General features: G+C 44.6%; 1 protein-coding gene and 1 non-coding gene across 3 annotated transcripts in view; one reads left to right on the top strand and one right to left on the bottom strand.

Moving 5' to 3' along the window:
• The window catches only part of CDS2 (CDP-diacylglycerol synthase 2), a 77,852-nt gene extending 68,601 nt beyond the window's left edge, over nt 1–9,251 (bottom strand). The window contains exon 1 of one of the 2 annotated variants that reach the window (XM_010343785.2): nt 8,910–9,251. In XM_010343785.2, the coding sequence (XP_010342087.1) occupies nt 8,910–8,966 (57 nt within the window). In that variant the 5' untranslated portion in view covers nt 8,967–9,251. The remainder of the gene's footprint in view (nt 1–8,909) is intronic. The other variant, XM_003933223.3, reaches the window with a different exon arrangement.
• On the top strand, nt 3,239–3,345 carry LOC120367941 (U6 spliceosomal RNA). The gene has a single exon (XR_005582182.1). It is a non-coding gene; the product is annotated as a U6 spliceosomal RNA (small nuclear RNA).
• Nucleotides 9,252–12,283: the final 3,032 nt, after the last annotated feature.

Raw genomic sequence — 12,283 nt, forward strand, 5'->3', positions numbered from 1 at the left:
TGACAAGACTTGGAAGGCAGGAACTCTGCCCAATGCCGAGAACAAATCAGCATTCTTCCAAGGAGACCCTGGCAAAATTAATAGTGAGGAGTCAGTGTCTGTCTCTTTTCTGAACCAAAGGCAGTATGATACACAAACACCTGTCCTTTTTCACTGCCAACAGCCTCTAGTGCCAGTCCAGAAGGCCTGAGAGGCCTAACCAACACAGAATGTAGGCTAACAAGCTGTGGAGAGGAACGTCCTCCAACTATGTGGATCCTAGAAAAGATGGAAAAGTATGAAAATCAGAAATAGTAACACAGAGATGTTTTCAAACAGTTTAAAGGATTATTATCTGCACTGTGAAATTAGAATGGCTAGGCTCGGTGGCTCATGCTGTACCAGTACTTTGGGAGGCTGAGGTGGGAGAATCACTTGAACCCAGGAGTTTGAGACCAGCCTGGGCAATATTGTAAGACCCTGTCTCTATTACAATATATATATATATATATATAGATAGATAGATAGATATAGATATAGATATACACACACACACACACACAAATAAAAATTTAAAAAAAATTAGTTATATTCATTTTTAAAAGTTTATCAAATATATTCAAGATTATATAATTTCTGGCAGTTGTAAGGTTGAGAATTAAGTGAGAGAGAGGAAATGCTTTACATTAGTAGTGCAGTGCAGGTTTTATACAACCTTCTTGTTTGTCAAACTTATTCTGAATGACTTTATCAAGTATTATGTTCCAATATCCATCAGTTGTTAGACTCTCAGGATCATTTTCTACCTTATCCATTTAAATATGCAGTCCACTGGGTACAGTGGCTCATGCCTGTAATCCCAGCACTTTGGGAGGCTGAGGTAGGTGGATCATCAGAGGTCAGGAGTTCGAGATCAGCCTGGCCAAGATGGTGAAATCTCGTCTCTACTAAAAATATAAAAATTAGTTCAGTAATTAGGCGGGCGACTGTAATCCCAGCTACGTGGGAGGCTGAGGCAGGAGAATCGCTTGAACCCAGGAGGCAGAGGTCGCTGTGAGCCGAGATCTCACCATGGCACTCCAGCCTGGGCAACAAGAGAGAAACTCCACCTCAATCAATCAATCAATATAAAAATGCAGTCAACGTCATCCAGAACCCTGTCTTTGATGCTTAGGTGCTCAGACATAAAACTCTTAAAATATGATTGATTTTAAAAGGTTATATTATTTATTCAAATCAGTAGGGAAAAAACTGATTATGTGGAGTCAAAACGGGTATAAAATTCTGAATAATATCCTTATGTGTGGGGAACACTCCCATGTGAGAGCCCTAAAAGGCGTGAGTCTCACTATACGGTGAGTTTGATCCCAAACACAGTTTCCTACTGGAGGCAGTCGAGCTATCCGGAAATATAGGAACTGAAAGATGAATGATCAGTTTCTAATATCAACCACAATATCGTTTGGGCCTAAAACTATGCATTGCTGCTAGACCCAGTGACCCCCTACCGGCAACCAGTTCCTGCTTTTAACCTTTTTATGACTTTAAGAATAATCCTTAAACCTTACTTACCAGACTGCCTTGTACCCTAGATAATGGTTTAACTGTATTTACAAAGCAAATACCACCATAAGGGATGGCTTTGATTCCTGACTCAGAGATTCCTGAATGGGGAAATTAAGTTGAGTTAGGAGTAGACAAAGGAGAATCCGGTTAAAAGATATTCTGATAAGCAAAACCAGAAAACCTTTTCACATCTCAGTCCTAAAACAAGATCAAACCAGAGATACCTGCAGCCAGGAGGAATAATGCCTGGATGTAAACAAGCTTTGTGATCACAGGAAACTGTTACTTTTTACAACCACTGATTGTGTATCTGACTTTTCAATTGTATAGGCCATATAAGGTATACATTTACATTTCATCTTGCAACCATTGTGTATTTGACTTCTCTATTGTATAGGCCATGTGAGGCATACATTTACATTCCTCTTACTATGAGGTAAACCAGAGCCAAGAAAGTGTATTTATTCCTGGCCTTTGAAAAATAAAATTTGCTGTTTAGGCACAGCCTATCAGCCCTCCAGACGCCTCGCTTTCTCTCTCTCTGTATTTATTATTTTCTCAGGCGCACTCCCTCTTCCAGGTATTGGGACCCTCTTGCAGGTCGAGAGACCCCCGGGCAGACGTGCCTACCCGTCCGGACGGTCCACGACACTTATGAACACTGATAATACCAGCCCCTCTCAGAAATGCAGATACTGTCCCTAGTAGATCCTGAAGTCAGTGAATGTTCTAAAGAGAAATGTTGATTACTGAATGACTGCTTTTTGCTAGAATAAATGGTTCTCATGCTAACAGTCACTAACTGGAAAGCATTTCTTCTAAGCAGCCTCACCTGCGGCCTGGATGAGGCGCCTTGTGGTTTTCAAGCACTGCGCTGGGAGTGCCTTTTGAGGATACCAGAGTGGCCACTCCCAGGAAAGTGCTTAAAAATTTATAAATCATAGTCACCTAGTAACCAGGAAAATTGAGCCTAATCAACTTTCTCTGCCAAAAAATATAAATTTTTTTCTTCACAGAGTCTCCACATTTATTCCCTAAGACTTTACTTTCTAACATTTAACATTTTGAATGACTTATATAGTATTTTTCTGATTTTGTAGCCAAATAAGAAAAATAGGTAATATTTGGGTATTTTACCTATCAATGTTAATCAATACAGAAGCTTTTAAAGTCTGTAAATTAATTCTATGAGAAAAAAAATAAAAAACAACAACCGGGAATGAGAAGACCTTCATAGTAAGAACCGCTCTGTATCTAACCAGCTACGTCATCTTGAGCTAATAACTTAAACTCTCTGAGCTGTGGTATCCTCTTCTATAAAATAACTACCTCAATCCAGGTGCCACGGCTTGGGCCTGTAGTCCTAAGCTACTCTGGAGACTGATGCAGGAGAATGGCTTGAGCTCAGGAGTTTAAAGCTGTAGCGAGCTATGATTGTGCCACTACACTCCAGCCCGGGCAACAAGGTGAGACCCTGTCCCTAAAAATAAAAAACACCTCTAAAGGCCCTTCTAGTCCTAACAACCAAGGAGAGCAATTTAACACCTTCAAAAGATGATAAAAATTCTTCTAATGAAATACCATATTAATTTGTGCAAACACAAAACGTTTTTTAAAAATAGATTTTGGAAAAACTAACTTTAAATAGTGAAAAATCATGAAGTAATTGAGTTTTTAAAATAAAATCACGCTGGTGCTCGCTTCGGCAGCACATATACTAAAATTGGAACGATATAGAGAAGATTAGCATGGCCCCTGTGCAAGGATGACACACAAATTTGTGAAGCGTTCCATATTTTAAAAAAATAATAATAAATAAAATAAAATAAAATCACGCTGAACAACAAAAATAAGACACATAAGATACTGAGTTATATGACAAAACAATCTTTCACCTCCTCTCCCTGTTAAGCCTGGAAATTATAGTTAAGGTTTACTGATATTTCAACTCCCAAATTATTTCTCAAACTAAAAAAGTTTTCTTGAAAAAAATTAAGCATTTCTCCTACACCTGAAGTAGTTATAGCTCTTTAATATTTTATTTCAGTAGTTCAATCTCAAAGTCTATTGAAAACCATTTTTAGTTATAAAAGAAGACACAGCAATGTTCAGTGGTCCTTCTACAGTTAAAAGTTTGATTGTGATTTGGCGTACTGAAAAATTCAGCAAGAAAATAAACTGAAAAGATAGGTCATAGAAGGCTAAGTCCTTTCTATAAAACTTTCCTTAAAAGGTAATTAATATGGGCCGGGCGCGGTGGCTCAAGCCTGTAATCCCAGCACTTTGGGAGGCCGAGGTGGGTGGATCACGAGGTCGAGAGATCGAGACCATCCTGGTCAACATGGTGAAACCCCGTCTCTACTAAAAATACAAAAAAAAAAATTAGCTGGGCATGGTGGCACATGCCTGTAATCCCAGCTACTCAGGAGGCTGAGGCAGGAGAATTGCCTGAGCCTGGGAGGCGGAGGTTGCGGTGAGCCGAGATCGCGCCATTGCACTCCAGTCTGGGTAACAAGAGCAAAACTCTGTCTCAAAAAAAAAAAAAAGGTAATTAATATGAATAGAGTCTGCAAATACATGTAACTTGAAGATTTAATCACCTTCTAAGAGTATAAGATGAATATTAAAGTTTTTTCCTATAAAAATCTATTTTAACCAGTAGCAACAATAGCTAACATATTATTACAATGTGACAAGCTCTGCTGTAAACCCATACATACATTTAATCCATATGAATATCCTGTGAAGCACACACAATTTTATCACCCCATATTAATGATGGACAAACTGAGGCTGCCACAGCTTCGGTGATCTGCTCAAAGTTACATAGCCTCTATGTGGCAGAGCCCAGGCTCAAGGCAGATGTAACTGACTCAAGCCCCTGCTTTTAAACGCTATCTTCAGTTAAAATTTAAACTCCCCTTTCTAAATTATGTCACTCTTTCCTCTCCATATGGGTTTCACCTATCTAGAAAGGAAGCCTTGAAATAAGTAAAGCTCTAATTTAAATAGCACCTCGGGAACTAAGTAAAGCAGAAAACCCCAGAACCTTTTCTCTAACTTACAAAACAAAATCTCCTGAAATGCCAACTCAATTATAAATTTTAAGATACCAATCTTTCAGACCACATCTCATCCTTCCCTTTCCTAAGCTCCATTGTAAAAATACATTTGGCAGGAAGAGGATCATTCCCAAAGCCTAAACTCCAAGTTTCTTAGATTGGCAACTATACTGTGCCTTGGGACTTTAAAATTATAAGCACAGTTCCCAGAGGAGACCATTTCCTTTATTAGCAATTGGCTTTGAAAATTCCATTCTCAGATGCTAAATATAACAAAATACCTTCTGACTTTTTTTTTTTTTTTTTTTTTTGCGATGGAGTCTCACTCTGTTGCTCAGGCTCTAGTGCAGTGGCATGATCTCGGCTCACTGCAATCTCTGCCTCCCGGGTTCAAGCAATTCTCCTGCCTCAGCCTCCCGAGTAGCTGGGACTACAGGCACGTGCCACCATGCCAGGCTAATTTTTTTTGTATTTTTAGCAGAGATGGGGTTTCTCTATGTTAGGATGGTCTCCATCTACTCACCTTGTGAACTACCCGCCTAGGCCTCTCAAAATTCTGGGATTACAGGTGTGAACCACCACAGCCAGCCTATGACTTTTTTTTTTTTTTTTTTTTTTGAGACGGAGTTTCGCTCTTGCTACCCAGGCTGGAGTGCAATGGCACGATCTCGGCTCACCGCAACCTCCGCCTCCTGGGTTCAGGCAATTTTCCTGCCTCAGCCTCCTGAGTAGCTGGGATTACAGGCACGCCCCACCATGCCCAGCTAATTTTTTGTATTTTTAATAGAGATAGGGTTTCACCATGTTGACCAGGATGGTCTCGATCTCTTGACCTTGTGATCTGCCCACCTCGGCCTCCCAAAGTGCTGGGATTACAGGCTTGAGCCACCGCGCCCGGTGCCTATGACTTTTATAAATAAACATTCTCCAGATTATTATTTTTTTTTTTTTGAGACGGAGTTTCGCTCTTGTTACCCAGGCTGGAGTGCAATGGCGCGATCTCGGCTCACCGCATCCTCCGCCTCCTGAGTTCAGGCAATTCTCCTGCCTCAGCCTCCTGAGGAGCTGGGATTACAGGCACGCGCCACCATGCCCAGCTAATTTTTGTATTTTTAGTAGAGACGGGGTTTCACCATGTTGACCAGGATGGTCTCGATCTCTTGACCTCATGATCCACCCGCCTCGGCCTCCCAAAGTGCTGGGATTACAGGCTTGAGCCACTGCGCCCGGCCCAGATTATTTTTGATACTAGTGATTATCCATTTACAAGAAAGTTTTGCCAGGGCAGTTAAGCAACTATAACATTTTGAAGAATCTTTCAAATTGATTCCAGAGCTTTTAAAATACTGACTTGAACATGGTTTACTGGATTCTTCTACTATGAAATAAAAAAAGTTCTCATTTCATAATGCATTTCCTTAAAAAGGCAACCCTGTTTTATTATTTCTAATTTCCCTGGGTTCTAACACAAGAATATTGGCAAAGCCAAAGGCATGGAAGTAGACTTTTCCCAAACTATGAAACAGAATAAATCAGGATTTTTTAAAAAACTTTACTATGGGCCAGCTGCAGTGGCTCACACCTGTAATCTCAGCACTTTGGGAGCCAAGGCGGGTGGATCACCTGAGGTCAGGAGTTGAAGATCAACCTGTACAACATGGTGAAACCCCATCTCTACTAAAAATACAAAATTAGCCGGGCGTGGTGGCAGGTGCCTGTAATCCCAGGTACTGAGGAGGCTGAGTCGGAGGTTGTAGTAAGCTGAGATTGCACCATTGTGCTCCAGTCTGGGCGACAAGAGCAAAAAACTCTGCCTCAAAAAAATAAAAATTAAAAAAAAAGGTTTACTATATACATTCAAAGACAAGTAATAGATTTCACAGTTTTTAAAACATGCCCTTATTAAAAGTCCCATGCATGACAATTCAGAAGTTCGGGATGATGGAGTGAGAGACTGATTGCCTTGTTCTGAGTAATGAGTATCAGAGTGCATAGCAGCTGTCTTTTAAGGAACAAGATGCAACAAGTGGACCTCATGACCCCAGGCATTATGTCTCTGTATAAGTGATATAAGTGCATCTTTAGCTGGACAGCTCCTCCTGTCCTCCCTCCAAAAGTATGGGATGTGAGAGTAAGACCAACAGGCACTTTATCTCTGGGGATGGATCCAAGGAGTCCAGAAAGAAGGGTAGAATCTTTATGTTCCATCTCATAACCCCATGGTTGGTTTTTTTTTTTTTTTTGGTTTTTTTTTTTTTTACATTCTAACTATTGTATACAGTTAGCTTTTCAAAAACATGGCCCACCAGCTCTCATGCCTTCTTTCTTCTCCCTCTTCTCGTACCTTCTAGATCCACAAAGTCCCAGTGACATCAAGTATGATCTCACCTTAAACAGAGCCTCCAAATATTTGCATAATCACTGATTAGCAGTAACAAGGTAAGTCAGAATTCTTTCAGGCTGAACCAGAAGAGCCCACTGAAAAATTAGAGACTTCAAAGTCTCTTGTCTCTGCAAGCGACTACTAAATCCTTAGCCCTAACCCTAAATTTTCTCCAAAACATGTTTTTGTTTTTGAGACGGAATTTCGCTCTTGTTACCCAGGCTGGAGTGCAATGGCGCGATCTCGGCTCACGGCAACTTCCTCCTCCTGGGTTCAGGCAATTCTCCTGCCTCAGCCTCCTGAGTAGCTGGAATTACAGGCGCGCGCCACCATGCCCAGCTAATTTTTTGTATTTTTAGTAGAGACGGGGTTTAACCATGTTGACCAGGATGGTCTCGATCTCTTGACCTCATGATCCACCCGCCTCGGCCTCCCAAAGTGCTGGGATTACAGGCTTGAGCCACTGCGCCCGGCTTTGTTTTTGTTTTTTTTAAGACAGGATCTCAAACTCCTGGGCTCAAGCGATCATCCTGCCTCGGCCTCCCTAGTAGCTAGGATTACAGGTGTGCAGCACTGTGCCTGGCCAAAATACATTTTCTAAAATTCAGAATGAACAGTTTTCTTTGGATGGTCCACTGTCAATTGCAATAACACGAAAGTTGTTTTAAAAAAAAAATCATTATCGTTCACCCAAAACATTCCTCCTAGTGTAACTGCTCTGTTGACATCCTGTCACCAAATCTTGTGCTTTCTTCCTTCTTGGTGTCTCCCTAATGTCCCTTTCTTCCAGTCATCAAAAAGTTAACAGGCTGCATTAGGAGAAGCCATGAGTCTGGTGTAAGGCAAGAGGGATTGGTGGGAACAGATGATCCTCAGCTCCAGCCAATCATTAATCAGGTGAGAAAGTGATGGTGGACCCTCCAATTATCTAAGACAGGCAAGAACTTAGATTATTAGGAGAAATTTTCTGATTTTTAAGGCAGCATGTGGGCCAAAGAAAACACCTACAGGTCACCCATGGGCAATCCCCAAGTGAACCGGTCTCCCTCATTCGGGTCCAAGCTCCCTCAATCCATTCTGCACATCACCGCCAGATCAGTTTTTCAAATACAGTACTCTGACCACTGCTATCTCGGAAAGCACAACTACAACTACAAAGTCCTACGCTGCCATTCAACGTCCACAGAAATACAAGTACTCCCTACCTTCCTCAACTCCCCTACACAGACCTTTCACTTCACCCAAAGGAATCTATTCCCACACCCGTCACCCCCAGCCGCTGTCCCCGCCAAGATGGCCTCCTTCCTACTCTCCTCCCCTACTTACCAGAGCCCACAGGGCAGAGGAAACAACCCATCAACTAGGAGGACCCCCCTCCAACACCTGCTGATGACGGGGTGGCTCACTACGTAACACACCTCTCTGCTCAAAGCTCGTGTCCAAGAAAGGATTTACATATCCCAGGAGGCAAATGCTATGGCCTTGTCCCGATTCCCCCACCCCCCAAAATAATAACATTGTAAAAGGGAACGGAGAGCCTAAGTCGTGGTCAGAGGAGCCGCCTGAGAAGGCTCTGCGCATCTTCACCTCCAGGAAGGCCTCAGGGAGGTGGGGGAGAGGGGGTTCCCGCAGTCAGCCCAGCGAGGCAGGAGGCCGTGCGCCACTCCAGGCGAGCTCCTTCCTGCGCCCCAGGGGAGCCACCCCAGTCAGACCCTGAGCCTGGACTCCGACCCCGCCAATCCCTGACAAGCGCGCCGCAAAGGCTAGGCACCCGAGGACCCATCGCGCTGCCCGGGCCCGGGGCCGCCGTCGGCCGCGACTCTGGATCACAGGACGAGAGGAGCCCCCTGCGCGCGTCCCCCGCGGGCCTCCTGGATGCGCCGCTGTCCCGGCCGCGCCCACCCCGAGATTGCCGCTACCTTGTCCTCGGGCGGCGCATCCGGCTCGTGGGCCACCCTCTGCCTCAGCTCGGTCATCCTGGAAAAACCTGCCCGACGTCGCCGCGAGCGAGCAGCGCAGTAGCCAGAGCTGGCAGCTCAGCGCGGGCACGCGCGGACTCCCTCGGCCGGCCCCGCCCCGCCCGAGAGGCGCGCGGCACCGAACGGCTCACAGTTCCCTTAGCAGCCGAGCAGCCAGCCCTGGAGCTCGGCCCCGCCCAGCGCCGTCACCGCCCTTTCACCCGGGCGAAGGAGGATCTGCCTTCCCTAGCCCGGGTCCTCGAACTCCCCCTCCCCGGAGGCGGGCTCGGAGCGAGTGCGCACACGCAGCGCCGCCATCACGGCCCGGAAGATCGACCAATGGCGCAAAAACGCCAGGGACAGGGCGACGGGGGCGGGGTGGAGCGGAGTTGAGAGGCTCGCATTGGACGGCAGCGTCAGGGGCGGGAATAGGCGTGCGATTCAGAGTCCGATTAGCCAATGGGAGCTCCTGCTTGAAAGCAGATGGCTGAAGCTGGCGCCCTGGTTCTGGAGGTAACTGGTTGCCGACGGGGAGAGGCGCCACCCGAAGGCTCTAGCCTGACAAATACTTGCTGACCTGGGCTCTGAGCTTGCAGCAGCTAAGGGCTCTTCCCTCACGCAAGTAAGTAGACGTTAGGCCGAATGGAGAGGATAGGTGAGCCGACCTGATTAAAAGCATTATCACTTATCACATGATGGGAAGTGGAACCCACACTTCAATCTGCGTTGCTTTGCCAAGCGGTCTCTAGCACTTGTTGAGCGCTAATTGTATACTAGGCACTGAGCTGAGTAATCGTTTTAGTTGGCTTATCTCATTTAATCCACACATGGCTTGGAAGTGAGTATGATTTTGCATTTTGCAGTTAAGATCTTCCTCAGTTATTTATTTATTTATTTATTGAGACAGAGTCTCGCTCTGTCGCCCACGATCTCAGCTCACTGCAGCCTCCTCCTCCCGGGTTCAAGCAATTCTGTCTCAGCCTCCCAAGTAGCCGGGACTACAGGCGCTCGCCACCACACCCGGCCAATTTTTGTATTTTTAGTAGAGACGGGGTTTCGCCATATCAGGCTGGTCTTGAACTGCTGATCTCGGGTGATCTGCCCGTCGTGGCCTCCCAAAGTGTTGAGATTACAGGCGTGAGCCACACTGCACCCAGCCCTTCCTCAGTTTTTCAAATTTGTCTTCTGGGCTATGGAAAGGCTCAAATAATTTTGAGCCAGCATGGCCAACATGGTGAAACCCCATCGCTACTAGAAACACAAAAATTAGCTGGCCGTGGTGGCGGGAGCCTGTAATCTCAGCTACTCAGATGGCTGAGGCGGGAGAATCACTTGAACCTGGGAGGCAGAGGTTGCAGTGAGCAGAGGTCACGCCACTTGCACTCCAGCCTAGGTGACAGAGCGAGATTCCATCTCAAAAAAAAAAAAAGACTTTGACGGCTGCTAAAATTACTGATGGAGGGGCCATCCTAAAGTAACTAAGAATTTCTGGAGGAGGGCCAAGTGGGATAGGCTTTTATAAAGCTCCCCAGGTGAGCCTAGAGTGCAGCCAGGATTGAGAATAATTCTGATACATATTACCTTATGAAGAAATTTGCCAGATACTACATAAAATAATTGACAGCATTTTCTCCCAGTATTCATTTTCTGACCAATACATTTTCACTGAAAAAAGTATAGAAAATACAGAAAATAAGGCCGGGCGCGATGGCTCAAGCCTGTAATCCCAGCACTTTGGGAGGCCGAGGCAGGTGGATCACGAGGTCAAGAGATCGAGACCATCCTGGTCAACATGGTGAAACCCCGTCTCTACTAAAAATACTTAAAAAAATTAGCTGGGCATGGTGGCGTGTGCCTGTAATCCCAGCTACTCAGGAGGCTGAGGCAGGAGAATTGCCTGAACCCAGGAGGCGGAGGTTGCGGTGAGCCGAGATCGCGCCATTGGCAACAAGAGCGAAACTCCGTCTCAAAAAAAAAAAAAAAAAATACAGAAAATATAAGAAAAAATAAAATTATTTGTGGCACCATCAGCCAAATAATTACTGTTAATATTTATATTCTTGCTTTTCCATTCCATTTACTGTACACATACACCCGGATATAAAAGTTTTACAAAATTGGAATACCTTTGTTTATTCTGCTTCATAACGTGATTTTTCTCTTTATTGTTAAATGCTCTTTGCAAATCGTACTTTAGAGGCCAAATAGTAGCGGGGATTACAGGTGTGTGCCACCACGCCCAGCTAATTTTTGTATTTTCAGTAGAGACAGGGATTCACCTTGTTGGTCAGGCTGGTCTGGAACTCCTGACCTCAAGTAATCTGCCCGCCTTGGCCTCCCAAAGTGCTGGGATTACAGGTGTGTGCCACTATGCCCAGCTGCTTTTATTCTTTTCTAATAGTTTAACCAATTATCTGATCAAAATTTACTTAATTGATTCTTTCTTCTACTGATTCAATAGTACGTTTACTAGATGTTAAAGTATCCTCTTAAAATGTAAATTGGGGGCTGGGCGCGGTGGCTCAAGCCTGTAATCCCAGCACTTTGGGAGGCCTAGGCCGGTGGATCAGGAGGTGGAGAAATCGAGACCATCCCGGTCAACATGGTGAAACCCCGTCTCTACTAAAAATACAAAAAATTAGCTGGGCATGGTGGCACGTACCTGTAGTTCCAGCTACTCAGGAGGCTGAGGCAGGAGAATTGCCTGAACCCAGGAGGCAGAGGTTGCGGTGAGCCGAGATCGTGCCATTGCACTCCAGCCTGGGTAACAAGAGCAAAACTCCGTCTCAAAAAAAAATGTAAATTGGATCATATAAAAGACCTGCTGTGGACAACATTCGCTTGCACTTTTAGAGAGCCTACAAAGTCCTGCAAGAGCCCACCCCAGCCTCTCTGCAACCTCACCTTGCACCACTCTCGCACTTAGTCTGAGTTCTACATCTAACTTGTCTGAATATATTCCAAGTATGTGGACCTTTATAATTATGCTATTCTCTCAGCCTAGAATGTTTTTCTTCCAACTCTCCAAACAGCTGTCTTCTCTGACAAGATGCTATCTCCTCAGAGAGGCCGCCTCTGACCACAGTGAGAGGCATGTTTATGTCCTCATTTCAGTTTAGCACGAGTTTAACACAACTGTACACCTCTTTGTCATTCGACATTTTTAGGAACAAATCACTTTTATAATAGCAAAAATAAATTCATGTAGGTCCCACATGGGTAGAATTTAATTGACATTTAAAATGTCTTCAAATCTAATCCAGTGATTTGGCATTAAACCAAAATGTTATTATGTAAGCAGACAGAACTGAAACAGAGTAGTGGAGCATATGCAT

The sequence above is a fragment of the Saimiri boliviensis genome, chromosome 9 (genome assembly GCF_048565385.1).
Source record: "Saimiri boliviensis isolate mSaiBol1 chromosome 9, mSaiBol1.pri, whole genome shotgun sequence".
NCBI classification, from domain to species: Eukaryota; Metazoa; Chordata; class Mammalia; order Primates; family Cebidae; genus Saimiri; species Saimiri boliviensis.